This window comes from Wolffia australiana, chromosome 14, assembly GCF_029677425.1.
Source record: "Wolffia australiana isolate 7733 chromosome 14, ASM2967742v1".
In the NCBI taxonomy this organism is placed as follows: domain Eukaryota; kingdom Viridiplantae; phylum Streptophyta; class Magnoliopsida; order Alismatales; family Araceae; genus Wolffia; species Wolffia australiana.
This window is the reverse complement of record NC_135848.1, coordinates 8,721,879-8,744,300: the sequence shown is the minus strand read 5'-3', so window position 1 is coordinate 8,744,300 and position 22,422 is coordinate 8,721,879. Positions and strand designations below refer to the sequence as shown.

Genomic DNA, 22,422 nt, shown 5'->3' with positions numbered 1-22,422 from the left:
TGTAAAGATGCATCTGAATCGGTACTTATAAGGCATCGAGTACCAAAGCTTGGGAGCTTTTAAAGCATTGTCTCTTGGTTTAGTTAATAATCACTTCAATCTATTAAAAAACATTGTTGATGAATCAGTGCTCTCGGTCTACCTGACATTAATAATTCAGAGCCATTTAGCTTCAAGTCTAGTATTAATCAAACTTCTCTATCTATATTTATTTTATATCCCTAAATGATACCTTTCTCTCCAATTATTTTCCTTCACTTATCAATTTTTGTCCAAGTTTTGAAACCCCTGAATGATACTTCCACAACCAATTTACAGATAAATTACTAATAGAATTTGAGAATAATTCATTATTTAGCACACATTGATATTGTATAGATGATGAAATCAATCATTATGGATGACAATTAAATCTCTATGGACGATCAAACAGATTGATCGGCAAGGATCAATAAAATTTTACTTTCATATTGATTTGTTGACTTCCTCTAACTTTCTTGAATTTGGGCATGAAGTTTTCTGACAAATGTAATTGAAAACCCTTTAATGATACTTCTAGAATCAATTCCAACACAAATTTATACTTTCTTGATGATGACCTAATCATCATGGATGAAAAAATAGATCTATGCGAATGATTAAACGATTGATCAGAAAGGACGAATAGTTTTTCATTTTGGTACAAATTTCCTCAATTTCTAGAAATCAGAGAAATTCGAGCATAAATTTCCTCAAATTTCAAAGTTGATATTTTCTTGACTATGAATATGGATGCTAATTAGATTCTTTGGATGATTGAACTGATTTCTTATTAAGGGTAAATCAATTTGTATTGATTGTTTTACTTCCTCTATTTTTCTTCACTCGGGCATGTAGTTTGTAAATAATCTCCTCAATTTTGAGAAATCAGATAAATTCAGACAAATATCACCTCAATTTTCAAATTGATACTTCCTTGAGCACGAATTGATCATTATAGATGATAACTAATTCTCTGTGGATGATTAAACCTATTGACTCCAAGCATCAGTAAATTTGTATTAATTTATTGACTTCATCTAATTGTCTAAACTTGAGCATAGACTTTGATTATAATTTCTTCAATCATAGAAATTAAGACACAAATTTCCTCAGTTTTCAAATTTATAGATATCATTATGGATCACAAATTTCCTCAGTTTTCAAATTTATAGATATCATTATGACTAAACCGGCAGAACTGGAAGGATCAATAAATTTATATTAATTTCTCAACTTTCTATAATTTTTCTTCACACGGGCATGCACTTTCTTAATTATAGCGCACTATCATCTAGGACACGGACGAAGGACAGGACTGGACGAAGATCATACCATCCTATGCCCCAATTTTTAGAAGTTCGTCTGAATCATCCCGTCCAGAGTTGTCCCATTCCTGATATTTTTCTCTAGGTCCTATCTCGTCTAAGACATTCTGGACACATCCAATGTCCTGAAAGAAGCAGTGCACTAAACAGGCGGCAGGGACGCAGGCGTGACAATTTTTTCATCCCAGGACAAAAAAATCATACCGTCGCAGGATATGGACGAATTTTGGGACAAAAATTCGTCCCGGGGACCACCGGACGGGACGGTTTTTGTCCTATGGGACGAAAAAACCGTCCGTCCAGAGTTCTCGAATGATGGGCGGACTAATCTGGACGGAAAACCACCGGATTCACATCCGACGGTTGAGATGTTTCCACGTGGCCTCGCTATGACAGTTTGCATCAAAATAATTCTAATTATGTCCCTTCGCATTCTCTCTCCTCCATGATTCCCTAAAGAACTTGAAAAAATCTATATTAATATATTAAAAATATAAAATGGGTTTTTTTCGTCCGGGACGAGGGTCGGGACAAAAATTTGTCCCGGGAGGACTGGACCGGACGAAAAACTGTCCCCGAAGGATTGGACAGGACGGTTTTTCTATCGTTGGACAAAAAACCGTCCCGTCCTTCGTCCCTTAACTTACTCTGGAAGTCGTCCCATCCTGTCCATTGTCCACATCCGGGACAATCTGGAACTATAGTTATGTATTCGCATGAGAGCTCCAGCTGGAATTTGACGCGTGCTGTGCGGCGACATAACCCTTGCAGGACGCGTAAACAGTCCTGCCTGCCATCCAAGACCCCAGATGGGACAGTAATTTCCTTCATGGATGAAACAACCGTCCCGTCGACGAACCGGCCCAAGATTATTCATTCCCTCAATCGTCCGAACTCGGGGACGGAACAATTTCTTCATCCTCGGACATAATTGTAATTTATAATTTGACATCCGTGCCCATGCACTATATTCTTAGGAAATATATTTTGACTATGGTTGCGGCCCCCAAACGGTCAGGCCAGGCTAGCTCCAGCTGGCCTTGTGAAATCCCCATTTTACCCTTCTCCCGAGGGCATAATTTCCTTGAAACCGGGGTATAAAAGCCCCTCTCTCGCCCCCTTTCGATGGTCAATTCGCCATTGAAGAGAGAAATGGAAGCTCGTCTCTTCCTCTTCGCCGTCGCCGCCGTCGCCGCCGCCGCCCTCCGCCACAGCGCGGCGGCGCTCGCCTTCTCCCCCGCCGTCGACCACCTCCTCAACTGCGGCGGCGGCGCCGCCGCCTCCGCCGTCGACGACCGCCGCGTATTCCAATCCGACGGCTCCCCATCCGCCACGTCGCTCTTCTCCCTCAGATCGCCGTCCAGATCGATCGCCATCGCCGATCCCAACCCCTCCTCCTCCCTCCCCGAGATCTACCGCACGGCGAGAGTCTTCCTCTCTCCCGCCGTGTACCGCTTCCGAATCGACAATCCCGTCGTCGTTCTCGTCATCCGCCTCCATTTCCGTCCTTTCCCGTCGTCCTCCGTCGATCTCTCGTCCGCGCGTTTCCACGTCTCGGCGGCCGGCTTCGTCCTCCTCCGCAACTTCACCCTTCCCCCGGCCGGCCCTCTGGTGAAGGAATTCCTCGTCAAGGCTCGATCGGATCATCTGACGGTCGTGCTCACCCCGGCGGATGCCGAATCGACGGCTGTGATCAACGCGATCGAGGTCTTCTCTGCTCCCAAAGACCTCCTCTCCGATCTTGCCTGGTCGGAGTCCGACAAGGGTTTCAAGAACATGGGCTTGACGGATCTGGCTATGGAATCCTCGCACAGAATCAACGTGGGCGGGGGGAAAGTTACGCCATTTAATGACACCCTCTGGAGAACTTGGACGGCGGACGACTCCAGATTTCTTCAATCCGGGCCGTCCAATTCGAAATCTACGGCCTTCAGCGGCCGCCTGGCTTACAGAGAAGGTGGCGCCAGCCGTGAGGTTGCTCCTGACCATGTCTATGATACATGCCGGGTGGGAAATTCCAACATGACATGGGCTTTTCCTCTTGTTCCTGGTTACAAGTACTTGGTCAGGATGCACTTCTGTGATATCGTCAGCTTGGCGCTTAACCAGCTTTACTTCGATATTTTGATCAATGGGAAGATCGTTTATGAGGATTTTGATCTCTCTGAAGCCGCTGGCCAGACTCTCTCCTCTCCTTACTACATTGATTTCATAGCCGGGGTGGATGGTAGAGGGTATTTAACGGTTGGGATCAGTCCTGATGATCATGGATTTCCTGCAAATCACAAGGGGTTGTTGAACGGATTGGAGATATTCAAGCTGAGTAATTCAGTTGGAAGTCTTGATGGGATGGTACCCCTGCATGAACTGTGTGAGAATCATGGGTATGGGAAAGCTTACATGTTCTTTCGTTCTCTCATGTGTGGCTCCACTATCATGGTCTTGGTGTTTGCGGTGTTTATGTTGGGGAAATGGCTGAGGAAGGAGAGGAGAAGTTCTTTGGCTTGGTTGCCTGTGGCGTCTGAGGAGGGAGAATTGGGCAGTGGGATTTCTCTTCCTTCTGGGAAAACTGTGTGGTGATGGATGACTTGTGTTGAGGTAATGGTGTACATATATTGATAATATTCTGATTGAAAGTTGCATTCTTTATACGCCATTGGAATCTGGGTCTCCTTGAAATAATGTAAAATTTAAGGCCACGGCTTTTCATCGTGTTTATCTTGCGAGCTGACAATCATTTGAGTTAATATGAGCATCGTTTGTACTTTTCATTTCCATGTTTTACTGGGGGATTATCATTTATCGTTTGTCAAATCCATCAGTCGATGAATCATCATCGTTGCCATCTGGTTTCCATGATTCACCATCTATCGATTTCTTAACTAAGACAAGAAAAATTAATCATGTCGTTGATCGGCATTATCATCCAGTTTTCGAGGGCCATCACCATAGTCCTTGGCATTCGTCCTGGTTGCGGATGGACCATGATGATGACGATGAGAATGTTGGGTTTGACATTGTGGAAAGTTGCCATTTTAATCTGCTCTCAATGATGGAAATTTTATGCCTGCAGCTTTTGATCATGTCATCTTATGAGCAGATAATCATATGAGTTATGGAAATTAAGCTAGTGGCAATGGGAACTAAAAATTTGTTCCCATTATAATTTCTGTTATCTTAGAAATTAAACTTTTTCCTTGAGGCTGTCAAAACTCAGGAACCCTCTAGGACTTGCATGAATACTTACATAATATTGACCTACCCTTTAACACCTTACTCATGTAGAGATTGGCTATTAATCCTAATAATTTCCTCCACTTCACTTTCCTCGGCATGCTTTTTCTTCCAATACATCTCATATCTCACTCTCTCCATCCACTTAGTATCTTACAGCTCCTATATGCCTTGTTTCTTGTTATAAGATGTCCTATCTACTCATTAAGCGTAGATGCATGTTTTTAGTGATTAGATCCTACGACCCAATGGCAACCTAATCAAACCTAGATAATCATTGCAAAAAATGTCCTAGATTATATTGAAGAAGCCTTCATCTGTGAGATCCTTTGGAGTAAATGCATGGAGTGTAATCCCTAACTGAATGAGAGACAAAGCGAGTGTTTTCATTCTTTGCCCATTAGTTATTTTTGGCATTAACATATCGATTCAATGGGAGTTTCGTATCAGTTTATGTCTTTTGATCAGAAAATGTGTTGCATTATCTTCTGGGAAACCACCTTGTCTCGATTAATGTGGCAAGAACTGAAAATTGGTCATTAAAGTTCAATTGAAAACACATAAATATTAATCGTCTGACGACTCTTCATGACCATCTTTTTGTATCTCTCTCACTTTTGATGTCTCTCTCCTGCACCATGCAGTCCAACATCAGATACCTGTGATTGAAACATGGGACACATCCCATCTACATCCTCTGTCCCATCTCTTGGGCTCAAGGACAATAATTTAACTGGTATGGGACACAGCATATACTGTGTCATCTTCTATCACTAGATAGAACTCCATAGATATGTATAGAATTGATGATATAAAATAAAATTAGGTAGAACCTAGATAACCTAATTTTCCTTGGTCTTAGTAAACTGGCTGAAATCAATTACTAGTTTGGCTGATACATATCAATTATCTTATATCTTCCTATCTTTTTTCTTATAGTTTATACAGACAAGATATATTAAACAAGAAAACGTTCTTTGATAAAATTTGGGATTTAACTCTCATCTTTTTATGGGGTTACCATCTTCTTTCCATAGCCTTTACTCACTATATTAGACAATAGCAACTAATAGTTCTCATTGAAAATTATTAACTCTAGGGATATGGTAATATGGAGAAGACAAAATTGTATGAAGCACCGACAGAACCTGAAGCGCCTATTGTTTCAAAGAGAGGAAAATAATATATGCACATTTAATTTGATGGTCAGAGGCAAATTGAAAGTTTAGTTCAACTTACTAAGACCTTTTCCCAACATAATAGATCAACTCATACCATTGGAAACCAAATAAAAAGTTGAACATTCAGGTTTTCATATGATTCATGTGTGGCCCAAACAAGTTTCCACAGGCTTAAGAGTTGAACCCGGTTGACCACACCAGCCGTTAATGGTAGATATATATACATTCTCTTAGGTTGACCATGTTGAATTTTAGCTCACTTGATTCATTAACTTAATAATGGTTTTCTTCACAAATACTCATAATTATTTCTCAAGATGAACTATTTCAAATCATTAAGATAATCATAAAAGACTGACCCGATTATAGAATCATTATGCATTGTATTTTATTTTAAGATATGAAAGAATCCCAAATGACTTCCTCTAGTACGATGCTTGGTTCAAATCCTCCTGTTCATTACTTCGATTTAAATTAATGCTTATACTTTTCACATATACTTTGATAAAAAACATCATGTCAAATTATTGTTTAAGAAAATACATAGTAATGTTATGGAAAAATGTAATCTGTAAAATCTCCGTTTCTTGCTGTTAAATATCAAATGGATGTGGATCAAAAAGTCATCTCCATGGTTTCCAAAGTGCATACTCTGCAAATCAAATTAATATAATAAATATCTATTATGTCTTGCTTTATTTTTTAAACATCAAATTAAACATAATATCATTTACTAAAAAATGAATGAAGGTCAAATTAACTTTATTTGGTATTTCATGTTTAATTAACATGCATTGGTGCAAATAATATAAAAAATAATATTATGATATTTATAATAATTTATATTTGTGTCTCATAGGTAAACGGCTGAATTATTTTGATGAACAATCATATATAATTAGCCCAAATGAAAGCTTCAGGTCGTGGATACAAAAAAATTACTACCAATTCCTCATGGAATGACACATGTTAAAGCTTAAAAAAAGTAGATATCTTGTATATCATGTTATCAATGCACTCTTTGAAATTATTTGCTAAGGATAATAATTGTTTTGTTCTTAGAAAACTATCCCAAATCAGGTATTTATTACTTTATAACTACATTCTACACCTTTTAACGCCAATTTGATGCATGCATTCATACACCTTTTAAGGCTATTTTGATGTCATTGTGCCCACATTATTCTCATTTTAATGTTGAATTACATTTCATAGATCATTGGTCAATCATATTAATTTTACAGTTTTATACATTGTATATGATTTACAAGCCCTACATTTTGTATTACTGACTTTAAGAGATGGAACAGATTTCTGGGCTAACCTCTATATTACTGGGATATATTTAAATAAAATAAAAATAAATTGAAAAGAGCAAAAATATTGGGAAGGAGGAGCCAATGGTGGCTAGGAGAGCAAGCACACCAAGATCTCAAGTTAGCTGTCATCCAATGAGTGAAAATATGCTCAAGCTAGCAGTAGTTACCATGGGCCAGCACTCGAGCAAGCTACGTGCAGCTAGCAGGGACACAAGGGGCCTGGGGGGGCTTGGTGATGGTTCTAAGTCGGCCCTAATAGCCCTTGGAAGAGAGGCCAGTCACAATGCAGAGCCTGTGCGCGAGCGAAGGAGATTTATTTTACTCAACATGCAACAATGGGCTCAATTTATATATCCTGTAAGCTTCTATTATTTAGACATGTGATTTACACATTTTTTTTTTGGTTTCATCGTGGGGCAGGCTGATGAAGAGCAATTGATGAATCAAGGGCCGACAAGATGAGACCTTAAAGAAATCAGATACAGTGAATTATCGGGCTTCGAGCTGACCCAGTCCAAATCTTGTGCCATAAAGGGCAAGTTGATAAGTACCAGTCTAACTTCAATTTTATTTTCTGTCTTTTCAGGTTTTGAATTGTCTGGTTGGCTGAAGAGGATGGTGAGGCCCAAACGAGTGGCATGGTGATTGGCTAGTGGATGATGATGAGGATCCACAAGCTAATGGGGATGAACACATAGATGGAAAAGGGTGGGGGCACATCAAAATAAGTGGAGTCCATAGCTATGAATTATCTCCTTATTAGGGAGATTGGAAGGAGGGGGCGGGAGGGTAAAGCCATCCTTCTCCACCCTAAGCCATCATTGCCTTTAGTCGGCCCATGGAGGCCGATGACTGGAAGCCAAATGTGCTCCTGTTGCTCCTGGGAGATCCATTCAGAGATTATCTACATGATCCATGATCAAGATAGGTCTCTCTTGATCCATTCATAGCCTCTTGCTGTGATTTCACCATTTCATGCCACAAGAAAAGAAGAACAGTTGATGCTCCTTTCTAATGCAGCTCAATGCATCCACGGGTGGTGAGGCCTCTCAAGAACTGGATAATTCAAGTTGGCTCTGGAGAAGTTTTAGGAAGACTCATATCTGTGCCAACACAGAGGACACACAAAGAAGTTTGCCAAAGTTAGGGAGTGGAGATTGGGCCCTTTGACCTTGCTCATCAAAATAAGCACATATTTGGTAAAATTTTTTACTCAATCCAGTTGATCATTAGTATGTAGTCTTTTTTGATAACATTTTAGTTCAAAATAAATTGACAATTGATTTTTATTTGAGTATTTTTGGTTTGCCTTTGTGAGGCATTTTGTCAAACACCTGGAGTTCATTCAAATCTCTCTTCTAATTTATTTTTAATTTCTATCCTAAAAAATGTCAAAAACTATAGTAAATATTCTACATATATTTGTCTTATGTTAATAGATGTAGTTGATTCATCTAAATATTTTACCCATCCAAATATTTTACTCAATCCAGTTGATTCATCTTATATTAAAAGATAATGTATTCTGCTCTTCTTCATCTTTACTCTACCTAATTACTCTATATTATCTTCTATCCCTTTTCTACTCTACCTAATTCCTCATATCCTCTTCCAAATTAAAATACATTTTCTCCTCATCTATGTAGATCTTAAACTCCAATCAGATATATAATCTACCTTTACCTCATCAATCTACATATACTTAAATAATATCTTATTATCCATCTTATTCTTATTCCTTTTCCTCTCCATTCTTCCTCTCATATTTTATTAAAAAAGAAAATGCACCTATTAATGTGCCCCTAAATCTTTATCATCTTTCAGTTACTGTACCTAGATCTCCTACTATACTTAATTAATGTCCCAACATACACTTAATTAACATCTTATTGTTCATCTTATTCATATTCCTTTTCCTCTCCATTCCTCCTCTTGTATTTTATTAAAAAAGAAAATACACCTATTAATATGTCCCTAAATCTCAATCTTCTTTCAATTACTGTACCTAGATATCTTATTATACATATAACCTATCTAAGAATATTCCCGAGTAAGAATATTATCTCTACTAATATTTATATAGCTTACTAAATTTATATCTTAATTTAAAATATACAAATAAAATTTCTGCTATATATACTTATATATTACATCATTATACTTACATTTTGACATAAGAGAACAATTGAAATTAAAATGCTTGGTTTTGGATCAAAACATATAATGAAAACTGTGTCGAATCCCCTGATGGCAAAATCAAGTGCATGTTGGTGACAACAAAGAGATATAACTGAAAATAAACTGTGGACTTTTTTGAATGCATAAAGCAATTGAATTTGGATGTCAAGTCCAAAAGTGAGTTGTATTAAAAATTGTGAAATATTGGAGAGGACAATTTTCTCCCTAATTTAGTCACTAATGGACACAAACGACATCGTACATGGAGTCTTGATACCTTTGATACAGCTTGGCTTTACGACCTATCGTAAAATTATTATAAAATGTGAGAGGATCATTGAAAAGAGAAGTGAAGTACTCATACATCAAGTAACTAACAGAATTATCTGGACCTAACCATGATACATGGCACCGTACGGTGCTACTACACCTTTGATAATATCATCTTGAACTATCACCCATGGTTCTAAATATCAATTATATTAGACATTTCTATGTGATATTGGCTGTTGAGATCCACTCTCATTATATAATTTCCTTCCTAGTTAATTTTCAAATTTTTTTTCCCTCCCAGATAATGTAGACTATTAACTTCTACACATACATGGCACATCCATAGTTCACTACCTGCCTCATTTGACCTTCAAAACTTATAAAAACCATTTTCATTGGCTAGGATTATTGCAGGATGGGTGCCAATAAGCGATGACATGAATTCAAAACATGGAGTTTCTCATCATTTATCATTATTTATGCAATTCAATTGTAGAAATAATGCATAATTGCATTTATTTTATGCATGCATAACCATGCTATTCAATATTTATATTAGCTAGTAATAAGCCAAACATAGGGGTGAATTTTATGCAATTTTAAACCCTTGTCATTGTCAATTTTAGCTTATACAATAAAATTTATAAAAACTCTACTTAAGATGTGTAGTGGTAAGTACGAGTATCGTCCAAGGGAAGCTAGTAAGGAATCCAATTGATGTTCTTCATGAATACCTTGAACCTAATTCGGGTTAATTTAATCTTCAACAGAGATCAAATTACCCTAATTAGAGATGAAATTTAGAAAGGGGGGTAGAATAGATGAGAGGAATAGAAGAAATAAGGGGCTCTAAATTGAATTAATTGATCCAATTGAAAGGGTCAAACAATTCAATTAGAGAGATTAAGAAGAAAATTTTGATTTGTTTTGGTTGGGGTTTTTAAGGTTTGATAATTCAGGAATAATTACACTATTGGAAAATAAAATGGGAAACCTAATCTCCTAGAAAGTTAACCCTTTTTATAAGTTTTTTTTTATAGTTTTCTTGATATGCACTTGGAATAGTTAGGTAAATCTTTTAATTTCTCCTCTTAATCCTAATCAGGGCTTGTACATGCCGCTCAAGCCAAGCCATTTAGAAGTTCAGACAAGGATCAAGAAGAACGATTAAGAAATTCAACTAACAACGTCCAAAATACACCGAAAGTTCAAATACAAAAAAGAAAAAGGTACCACATAAGTTGATCCAAGCTGGAGCTCCTCTCTGTCTTGCAGATGTGATAGATCACCATCAAGAATGACCCCCTCCTCTCGAAATTTGGCTTTTATACTTAGGTTTAATGGTAAAAATTACCAATTTATCCCCATTTAGTAATTAATTTTTATCTATAAATGTAGGCTTGATCTGAATGATCCAACCACAAAGATACAAAGAGGGATCAAGACGAGCAAATCCATAAAAAAATCATCTCAATCGGACTTCAGGATCAAAAGTTATTAATAAATGAAAATTGACCAATCATAGCCATTGGATCAATTTTCATTTATTTAATTTAAATTTTCTTTAACACGCCATGATGTGTCAATCGCTGATTGGCAGGCGCATTTTAAATTTTGTTTATTGGGTTTGATCTCCAAGCGCCACGTGCCCCCTGGCAAAAAATAAAAACAAAGAGAAAAGGTGTAAAAAATGAGCGTGGTACGTTTTGCTATGCACTGAAGTGTGCATCTTGTGCAGCATGGGCGAATCAACAAATGCCATATTACCGCCCGTGTGCGTGCGTTGTATGAGTCGCATGGGCGGTGAACTTACCTCCCGGTGGCGCCCATCATCAAACGCCGTCGGATTCTCAGCCTACGGCTGAGATGAGGCCACATTGACTCCCAAAAAACTCTTCTGAATAATTTGCGTAGAAGCCCTTCATAAAGTTTGAAATTGCAGCCTGATGCCGCCCAAAAGTAATTGTGAATATGTCCTTCGCGCATTCTCTCCTCTGATTTCTCATAAAAACCACTTAAAAATACTAAGTAATTGCAATAAAACCCTGTGAATGTTTGAATAATAGCTTTACGTCTGCATACACTACCGAGAGCTGTTTTTGAGGGCATAATTGCAACTGAAATTTACGAAAAGCCCCTAGAATAGTAGAAATTGCTTCAAAACTCATTTTCTCATTATAAATATATCCTTTTCCTCTTTAAAAATTCATTACTCACTGAAATAAATCTCGAAAAATCGAATTAAAGTCTAAATAATTCTTGAAAATTCCAGAAAATTATAGAAAATTTGGTATTTCATCCCCATAATAATTAGGCTCAAAATTAAATTATAACCATTTTCGTTTAAAAATAATTATTTCAAGCTCAAATAAATCCTAGAAAATTCATAAAATTAACAGAAAATTAGGGAAAAATCAGAAATCACTTGGAAACATTAAATTTATGTAAATATATGATAAAAAACCCATTTCAAGCTCCTTAAATGCATAAAATTTTGCTAATAGCATGAAATAAGGACCGAATTTAGGGTGTTATCAGTTAGAAATAATTAAATCAATATATTCTGCATTAAAATGAATCAAACAGTTATTTTTAAACTTTCTATATGTCATTTACAGATTTTTAGGAATTTCTATATAACATTATATCTTCTATTTAATAATTTATTTATATTTTTTTCAAGATTTATGGGCTACTGAGATTTTCTTAGACTGCGTTGGTTTGTGAAATAGTAGGCTAATGGGCAAACATATTGGATCTAGTGAGTTTCAGGTGCAGCGCAAGTGGATTCAAAATATAGTGTAATTTTTAGAAGGATCGAGTTGACTTAAGCATGATGAGTTGACCAAATTTAAGAAAACATGAAACAATGGCCAAATTTCAGGGAAAATATGTAAAATTACGAAAGAAAACTGAAAATATTAGTTGGCAGATAACAATTGGACGACCATCCATCTTTATATATATTCAAATGTACTTGACAAACTAAGACAAACTAAGAAAAATCAGTCATTTTTAAAGATCTACATCAAGTCAGAGAAAGTATTTCTGCTTATTCAAATGCTGAGATCCTAAAAAAATCCATTGACTTAAAGCATTAGTGAAAGTTTTTATGAGGAAAAAAATGAGCGTGATCAAGGGCTCTGTAAGAGAGAGAAATTGGTGCGAAGACAGGACTAGATGTTAATACATCACTTTTTCACCAATTCCTTGATTAGTTTGATTTCTAACTCAATTAGCATTAATTCATAAGGCTAACTTAGACTTAAAAGGGTTATATCAGATATAATACTCTTATATTCTTTGCACTAACTCTGTTGTGATAGCCTTGAAGTGAGAGATTAAACTAAATTTAACATTTGTTAATTCAGATTTCTTGGTTCTGATTATTAAGGAGACAACGGTCGACCTTGTTCGAGACTGGTTGACGGGATTCACTCCTATTCTGAGATGATCAACAATGATCCACTGTTATTATCTCTGAAGGACAGCATTCATATTTTGTCGCTATCGAGAACCCTATAATGAACATGTTTCAAATAATCAAAATACATCTCCCAGGGAAGAGGCTCCACCCATTTTTCTGTCCATCCTCAATTTCAGGGAATACATTTTTTCATATCCTGATTATATTGTATAATATATAAACATGCTTGAATGTCATAAAATAATCATAAAAGTGAAAAAAGATTAAATAAAAAATAAAATTGATTAAATTAATAATCATAAAAGTGAAAAAAATTATTAAAATATCAAAATATGGGTCATTAACAACAGGAAAAAATAATTAGATAATTTATCATAAGAAATGACAATTTCATATTTTCCTTATATCCTCAATCTGTGATTGGAAAAACATTAGACCAAATATAAATGAACAAAACACAACGTATATAACTTTATCAAAAAAATTCTGTTGAGAAGTACTCATCACAAAAAAGCTAAGAATTAATTTAGCATTAGGAACCAATGATATAGTTAAGTTTTTTAAAATCATACACATTTTTTATTGATATTATAATGTCAAATTCTATTGTGAAGAATTCTATTGTTAAGGACAATGATTTGTAAGATTTTTTCTCTTCTCCTTGATAGTAAAAGGCTAATTTGACTCGTCACTCACTAAAAAAAATATAAAAAGGGTCCATAAGGAATTAAATCCAAAACACATGTACTTAAATGATATGTGTTAATATATATATATATATAAGATTTCATCATTATAAATGTTAAAACTCATGAATTTGTAAGTGGATAATATATTTAATATAATCATTATCATTGAAAAAATTAATGATTAGATGAATTAATAATTTTTATATTTATTTATAAATAAATACATCTCTTGAATTAGATTATTCAAATTATTAATTTTTATTAGTTGGATATATCGGAATTATGCAACCATTCTCAAGCTATTTGAATGGTTCTTGTTTGTGGTGTTCTTCTTCATCGACCCTTCAATAATTTTATGTGAAAACTCCAGACACTGGAGAACTTTCACTACTGATGAAATACTGCAAAATGTGATAACAAACATTACAACATTCGTCTTGACCAAATTATGGGAATATTTATTTATGTGCTCTTTGACAAGGAATTCATTTTTCATCTTGTGAAATGTTGTGAATGAAAGGAACACATATCCCATATACAAGTGAATCCATCTATTCAGAATGCTTATATATAAACAATTATGGGCCTCATCTTCCTTTCTCCTCTTTCTATACCACCATCAGACTTAGAATTTTGAACTTATGTGTTCAATGTATAACCTAAAGGGGGGGGGGTGTGGAATTAGTCTCTCTAATTTTTTTTTTACTAACTCTTATCCAGTCAACTAGGTGACCTATGGTGTTCATTAATAGGGAGGAAGGAAGATGACAAGGATGTAACACACGTTTTATTCACATTAAGAGAAAAAAATAAACTCCTGTGCATCATGTCTCAGTAATCCAGGCATCTTTCAGGCACCCTAACCTACCAAGGTTGACAAAAAATTTCACTGCACAATCTCACTATCCCTCTGCTCCACCGACATCCAAAGGTATGTGATCAGGTTCCTGCCTTAACACTTGTATATCTGGTTTTGACTCCTGTTTTCACAGCCAATGTTACCTTCACCCCCCACCACTCATGCTTCCTTGGTAATAAGCAGACTGGAGACCGACCTTCCTCTCTCCCGAAAAGTTTTTTTTTTGTAGATTTGGACTTCTAATTCAGTGACATTTCTCTTATTTTGAATAATTTTTGTTCTTCCTCTTCGCCAGAAAGTCATTCTTTAAGAAAATTCTTATTAGCTACTCGATAATATCTGGAGAGTTGTTTTTATATAGTTTTGAAATAATTTAAGCCAGATGAGAGATTTAGATGGATATATGAATAATAAAATATCTTCCATTAAAGAGTGTACCGTTGCAGAAACACTAAAAAAATGGCGTGCAGAATTCTTCAAGGAGTGAGACTTGTCTCTTGCTTGTTGGAGTACAATTTTCATGCATACGGAGAGAAGGGGTGAAAGAAACTAAAGACTCCAGAACATAGATATTTGTATTTTTGAAATAATCAGAACTGGTACCAACATTTGGGATCTAAAATATGATACCATGCATTAAATAAGAGAGAGAAAATAGGGTAGAAATAACCCAGTCATTTTAAACTCCCATAATGTTTGTTTTACCATTCCTTTAAAAACCTCTATATATAAAATTGATCATCTATTCTGACATCAAATGATTCAGAGTATAAAATAAGTAAATTTATTTTTGTTTTCCCAAAATGATGTCTGACCTACCCAAAAATGATGTCTGACCTACCCAAAGATCTATACTGTAATGTATTCATCGAGTTCTAAACTAAGGATAGGTTCATTGACTGGATGGTCGACGTCACTTATCTCCGTATATACATAATATATTGAAATCGTTTAGGAAGGTTTAAAATGGAGGAATTATTGAAAATATGTAGCCCTGAGATGACCATGGGCGAACATTGTTAGGCCATTATGCGTGAAATATGAAGGTGTTAATTTTTACAAAACCGCATAGATAAACCTATATAGATAGAAACATTAGTAGATTGAGAGAGATACATTGAAATGGTAATTAAAAGGTGGACATTGAAAAGGTAGACATCGGATGATCAATATGCTGACATACGGAAATATTAAAATTAAAACAAGGCAATTTAAAAAAAGTATGGAGAGTTATTGTACTCAAACCTACAAAAGACGGCAATTAATTTTTACTGTATCTATCTGAATTCTTTAGGATATCAATAGATATTCACATTTCTCCAGCTTGTTTTGTACTGTTGTTGGTGCCCCAGTACGGCTTACTTCCTCAGATCCGTCGGTAGCGGCGTCTTCCTCTCCAATCCATTCATCGCTGCGGTCCTCGTCCGCCATCATTTACACCTGTCTTCACCACTGCTCTTTCTCTCTCTTTCATTATTTCAGTCTTTCTTTTTCTCTCTCTCTCTCCCTCCCTCTTCCTCTCTTTCTCTCTTTTTCTCCCTCTCTATTTCTTTCCCTCTCTCTCTCTCTCTCTCCCTCTCTTTTTCTCTCTATCTAAGTCACTCTCTCTTTCCCCCCTCTCTCTCTCTCTCTCTCCCTCCCTATCTAACTCTCTCTCTCTTTCCCCCCTCTCTCTCTATCTCTCTCCCTCCCTATCTAACTCTCTCTCTCTTTCCCCCTCTCTCTCTATCTCTCTCCCTCCCTATCTAACTCTCTCTCTCTTTCCCCCTCTCTCTCTATCTCTCTCCCTCCCTATCTAACTCTCTCTCTCTTCCCCCCCTCTCTCTATCTCTCTCCCTCCCTATCTAACTCTCTCTCTCTTTCCCCCCTCTCTCTATCTCTCTCTTCTCTCTCTACCTCTCTCCCTCCCAATCTAACTCTCTCTCTCTCTCTCTCATTCCCTTTCTCTTTCTCTCTCTCTCTCTCTCTCTCTCCCTCTCTCTCTCTCTTCCCCCCCTCTCTCTCTCTCCCTCTCTATCTAACTCTCTCTTCCCCCCTTCTCTCTCTCTTCCTCTCTATCTAACTCTCTCTCTTCCCCCCCTCTCTCTCTATATCTCTCTCTTCTCCCTCTCTCTCTCTCTTTTCCTTTTTCATTTCTCCATATGTATGATTAAGAGATCGATCGCCAGATATCTGTTTCGATCTATTGATGTATGCATTTATCTACGTTTCTATCTATGTATACATGTATCTATCTTTCTACGTATCCATCTATGTATCTTTCAATTTATCTATCTATCTATTTATGTATCCATTTATCTAGGATCTACATATCTATCCATGTATCTATGTATCTATCTATGTATCCATCTATGTATCTATCTTTCTATCTATTATCTATTTATCTTTCCATCTATCTATCTTTCTTTATATCAATCTATGTAACCTATCTTTCTATCCCTCCATCCCTCCCTCCCTCTCTCGATCGGTCAATTATTCTATGGATCCATGTTTGTGATACTCTTAAACAGGCTGCTATTCTACCAGATCAGAAACAGTCTCCGACAGAGATTCATTAAATACTCTCTCTCTCTTTTTCTCTCCTCCGCGGTAGATCTAGTCTTCCAGACATTGTCCAAAAACACGGGGCCTTACCACAGTTTTCCCCACAGCAGAGCAAAGCTCGCGTGAATGGTCGCATGGCAACTTCCTCCACGAGAAGGCCGCAACTTGTCACCACTGCATGCAACCCCTCTTTTATCTCTCTCTCTCTACTTTTCATTTCTTCCTCTCTCTCTCTCTCTCTCTCCACTTTCTCTCACTTTTCCAAGCTTTCCATCTCCTCCACGGAGAAGCCACTCCGGCCGGCTGAAATTGCGCTCTCCCGCAAAGAACAGATGAAGGCCGCCGCGGGGAAGAAGCCGAGTCCGAAGGGGCAGCGGCTGATCTGCGACCTCTTCTCTCTCTCCCACTCTCTCCGCAAATCCTTCCTCTTCATCTCCTTCCTCTTCTTCACTCTCTACGCGCTCCACCTCCTCCACCTCCGCCGCCTCCGCCCCATCTCCCCCGCCGCTCCGCCGCTGCCTCCGCCGACCTCTCTCCGCCACATCGTCTTCGGCATCGCCGCCTCCGCCGAGCTCTGGTCGACTCGCAAGGACTACGTCAAGCTCTGGTGGCGCCCGGGCAGGACACGCGGCTTCGTCTGGTTGGACGAGCCGGTCGAGTTCTCCGACGATGACACCGCCGCGCTCCCCCCGCCGAAGCTCTCCGGCAACACCTCCCACCTCCCTTACACCCACAAAGGCGGGCGCCGCGCGGCCATACGCATCTCTCGCATCGTCTCCGAGACGCTCCGCCTTCCCGAGCTCCCCCCCGACGCGCGCTGGCTCGTCATGGGCGACGACGACACCGTCTTCTTCCCCGAGAACCTCGTCAAGGTTCTGCGCAAGTACGACCACCGCCAGCCCTTCTACATCGGTGCGCCCTCCGAGAGCCACGTCCAGAACATGCGCTTCTCGGCGGCCATGGCCTACGGCGGAGGCGGCTTCGCCGTGAGCCGCGCGCTCGCGGCCCAGCTCGAGCCCGTCCAGGACCGGTGCATCGCGCGATACCCGGGGCTCTACGGCAGCGACGACCGAGTCCAGGCCTGCATGGCCGAGCTCGGCGTGCCATTAACCAGAGAAGCGGGGTTCCACCAGTTCGACGTCTACGGGAGCTTGCAGGGGCTGCTGGCCGCGCACCCGGTGGCGCCGGTCGTGTCCCTGCACCACCTCGACGTGGTCGAGCCGGTGGTGCCGGGGCTGAGCCGGGTCGCGGCGCTGAGGCGGCTCGTGCGCGGCCCGGCGCGGCTCGACGAGGCCGGGCTGCTGCAGCAGAGTATCTGCTACGTGAAGGGGGAGTGGACGGTGGCGGTGGCGTGGGGGTACGCGGTGCAGGTTATGAGAGGGGTGATGTCGCCGAGGGAGGCGGAGATGCCGACGAGGACGTTTTTGAACTGGTACAGGAGGGAGGATTATAAGGGGTACGCGTTTAATACGCGGCCCGTGGCGAGGAACCCGTGCCAGAAGCCGTATGTGTTCTTCATCGCCGCCGCGCGCGTCGCCAGGAATGGCTCCCACGGCGAGACGACGGTGACGAGGTATGAGAGAGACCCGGCGGCGCCGCCGCACCCCCTCTGCCGCTGGAAGGTTGAGGATCCCGTCGTTGTTAAGCGCGTCCTCGTCTTCAAGCGCGCCGACCCCCTTCTCTGGAACCGGGTACCCCTTCCAACTCTCATCCCCATCATCATCCCCATCATCCCCATCATCCCCATCATCATCCCCGTTATCATTATCATCACCATCATCGTAATCATCATCCAAATCATCAATATCATCGTCCCCATTATCATTATCATCACGATCATCGTAATCATCATCCAAATCATCATTATCATCGTCCCCATTATCATTATCATCACCATCATCGCAATCATCATCCCAATCATCATTATCATCATCCCAATCATCATTATCATCTTCCCAATCATCATTATCATCGTTATCATCACATTATCATCGTTATCATCACATTGTCATCGTTATCGTCATCATTATCATTATCCCAATCATCGTTATCAACGTTATCATCGCATTATCATCGTTATCGTCATCATTATCATTATCCCAATCATCATTATCAACGTTATCATCTCATTATTATCGTTATCGACATCATTATCATTATCCCAATGATAATTATCATCGTTATCGACATCATTATCATTATCCCAATCATCATTATCATCGTTATCATCACATTATCATCGTTATCGTCATCATTATCATTATCCCAATGATCACTATCATCGTAATCATCACATTATCATCGTTATCGTCATCATTATCATTATCCCAATTATCATTATCATCGTTATCATCATCATTATCGTCATTCCAATCATCATTGCCTTCGTTGTCTCCATCAGTATCGTCTTCAGAGGCGCATTGTTAACATCATTTTCTTTTCGTCTTCGTCGTCTTATTCCTCGTTTCCATATCACCATCGTCATTGTCTTTGTGGAATCAGAAACATCATGCTAATCATCGTTTTCTTATTGTCACTATCATTTCTTCTTCATCTGCAAGCGCGCTGAACCCCTTCTCTGGAACGGGGTACCCCCCTTGCTTTCATCCCCATCATCATCATCATCATCATCATCATCATCATCATCATCATCCTCATCATCATCATCTCAATCATCATTATCATCATTACCGTCATCATTACTGTATCATGCCTTCGTTGTCAACATCATTATCGTCTTCAAGGTTCTTCGTTCCATATCATCGTCAGGCTAATCGTCGTTGCCTTCTCATTATCACCGTCATTTCCTCTTCATCTACAAGCGCGCCGATCCCCTTCTCTTGAACGGGGTACCCCTAACTGTCATCCCCATCATTATCCCCATCATTCATCATCATCATCATCATCATCATTATCATCATTATCAGTATTATCTTCAGATTTGGCGCATTGTTGACATCATTTCCTCTTCGTCTTCATCGGCTTATCCTCGTTTTCAATATCATTATCATCATCATCGCCTTATCATTATCACCATAATTTCCTTTCTCTGGAACGGGTACCCCTAAATTCCATCCCCATCATCATCATCATCACTCCCATCATCATTATCATATCATTGTTGCTGTTGTCACCACTCTATTATCTAAATCATGTCACCTTTATCATGCCTTTGTTGTCACCATCACTATCATCTTCAGAGGCTGGATGTTTCTTGCGTTAGATGGGGCCCTTATCACGCGTTAGATGCCATCATCACCAACATATCTTCTTTACTCTAGTTTTTCTTCTTGGTCTTTCATACTGTAATATGTATCAAGTCAGGAACAACAAGTCTAATCCTATCTTCTTGGCCTCCTCCCTTGTTGTCAATTTGTCATCATCATCACCATCATCTTTGTGAAGTCACGAACATCATGCTAATCATCAATGTCTTCTCATTATCACCATCATTTCCTCTTCATCTCCATCTTCTTTATCGAGTTACGAGTATCAGCCATCATCCTCGTTTCCTCTCCATCTTAATATTCTCCTTCTTGGGTTTCTATAACAACATCTTTTTGGAGTCATGAACATCAGTGCCGATACTATCATCATCATCATCATCGTCATCTTAATATTCTCCTTCTTTGCTTCCTATACCAACATCTTATCAAGTCATGAGCATCAGTGACGATACTATCATCATCATCATCTTAATATTCTCCCTCATGGCTTCCTGTACCAACATCCTTATCAAGTCATGACCGTCAGTGCCAATACTATCATCATCATCAGCTTAAGATGATGTTTATCAAGTCATGATCATCAGTGCCAATACTATCATCATTATCATCATATTCACTTTTCTTGGATCAGGCGCCAAGGAGAAACTGCTGTAGGGCGAGGAGAAGCACCAAGGAGGAGATCAGTGTGGAGGTTGGCATCTGCAGGGAGGGGGAAATCAGTGAGCCAAACTAGATGATCAATCGAGAAACAGAGACCGTCGGATCTTGTTGCCCAGCCATATGAGAAAGGGGGGATGGCGATGCTCTTACAGGAAGGAGATAAATTGAGGGCAGGGCCTATTTAGAAAAAAAAAAAACACTGTTTTATAATTGAAGTAAAAAACCCCCCAGATAATTTGAGGCGCTAGTAAATAACGTTAAGCAAAGTCGCAGTTCCTACTATTATCCTGTTTTGCTCACCTTTAAATGCACTCGGTCACAATTTATATTTTTATTATATGTAATTATAAAAAATAAACATTTATTATTTTTATTTGGATGGTTTATATGCAATCCCCAAGTGGGTTTAAATTAAAGAGCGATTAACTTTTAATCCAGCCTTAGTTGTTGTTTTCTTGAAACAACTTCGTCTTCTTTGTGCTGTATAATTTTTTCAAGTGCAGAAATATGTAATGATTCTTTTTTAGAAAGGAACGAAGTAATATTTTACAAGGGAGTAAGAAATATATTTACTTTGTTTGGGTTTGGAGATTTTTTTGGCACAAAACATATTAATATCAACGATTTCACCTAGAAACATTGTAATTGAGACGCGACTCTGACGATTATAATGTAACACAATCTCATTAAGCAACAAAAATATATCAAGAACTAGCTAGCACGGTTGAATCTATCAAAAGTTGGAAGAATAGGTTTTCTCAAAGATGTAATGAAATCAACCCGTACATTAGTATCCACCATCTCAATATCAGTTTGAAAAAAGATAACTCTTCTGCACGCTGAGTAAAGGTTGATCCATGTGGATATATTTTCTAGTTTTTCCATTTTTATAAGATTTTTTGGATGGGAGGATGCATAACGTGTGGCAAATGAAATCACTTTTAACCAGATTCAAATGGGTTACTGTGGCCTTTAAATGGCGGAAAATCCAAAACTGTGATTGATTTCCTCTAATACAATATTCTTCATGAAAATTTTATATTTTTTATTGATTGAAGAATGAACTCAAATCACTAGCTAAATTGGTTTCCTTCTAGAGCAATCCAATTTTCACCAGATTCATGGCGTTATAAGACTATGTTTGGTATGGTACTATCCAATTTTCTATATTTTACTCTACCATTTGCATTTATCTCTAGCAACTGTTTGAACTTTATATCTATGTGCCTATATATCTTCATGTTTCAGGCATAATGCCCTCCTCATCTGCAACCATGGTCATCAGAGGGCCATATATTTAAATAATTTCATTTTATGAAAGATTTAACAATACTTAAATGATAGATGGATGTAAATACAGGCAGATGTATAGGGGGATGGTGGAATGATGCTGTATTGATGGATAAACGGGTGAACTTCTTGAGTTTTTAGGTTATATTGAAAATACGAAATGATTCGTGCAAGAAAAATGGAGTGAATGACAAT

At 38.5% G+C, this 22,422-nt stretch overlaps 2 protein-coding genes across 2 annotated transcripts; both read left to right on the top strand.

Moving 5' to 3' along the window:
• The first annotated feature begins 2,456 nt into the window (after nucleotides 1-2,456).
• LOC144712205 (receptor-like kinase) lies at nucleotides 2,457-4,117 on the top strand. Its single transcript, XM_078586408.1, has one exon. The coding sequence runs from the start codon at nucleotides 2,472-2,474 to the stop codon at nucleotides 3,924-3,926; it is 1,455 nt and encodes a 484-aa protein (XP_078442534.1). The 5' UTR covers nucleotides 2,457-2,471; the 3' UTR covers nucleotides 3,927-4,117.
• Nucleotides 4,118-17,112: 12,995 nt separating this feature from the next.
• Nucleotides 17,113-21,236, top strand: LOC144711949 (uncharacterized). Its single transcript, XM_078586111.1, has 2 exons — nucleotides 17,113-18,741; nucleotides 20,909-21,236. Exons 1-2 carry the CDS (start codon nucleotides 17,185-17,187, stop codon nucleotides 21,008-21,010), a joined length of 1,659 nt encoding a protein of 552 aa, XP_078442237.1. The 5' UTR covers nucleotides 17,113-17,184; the 3' UTR covers nucleotides 21,011-21,236.
• The last annotated feature ends 1,186 nt before the right edge of the window (nucleotides 21,237-22,422 follow it).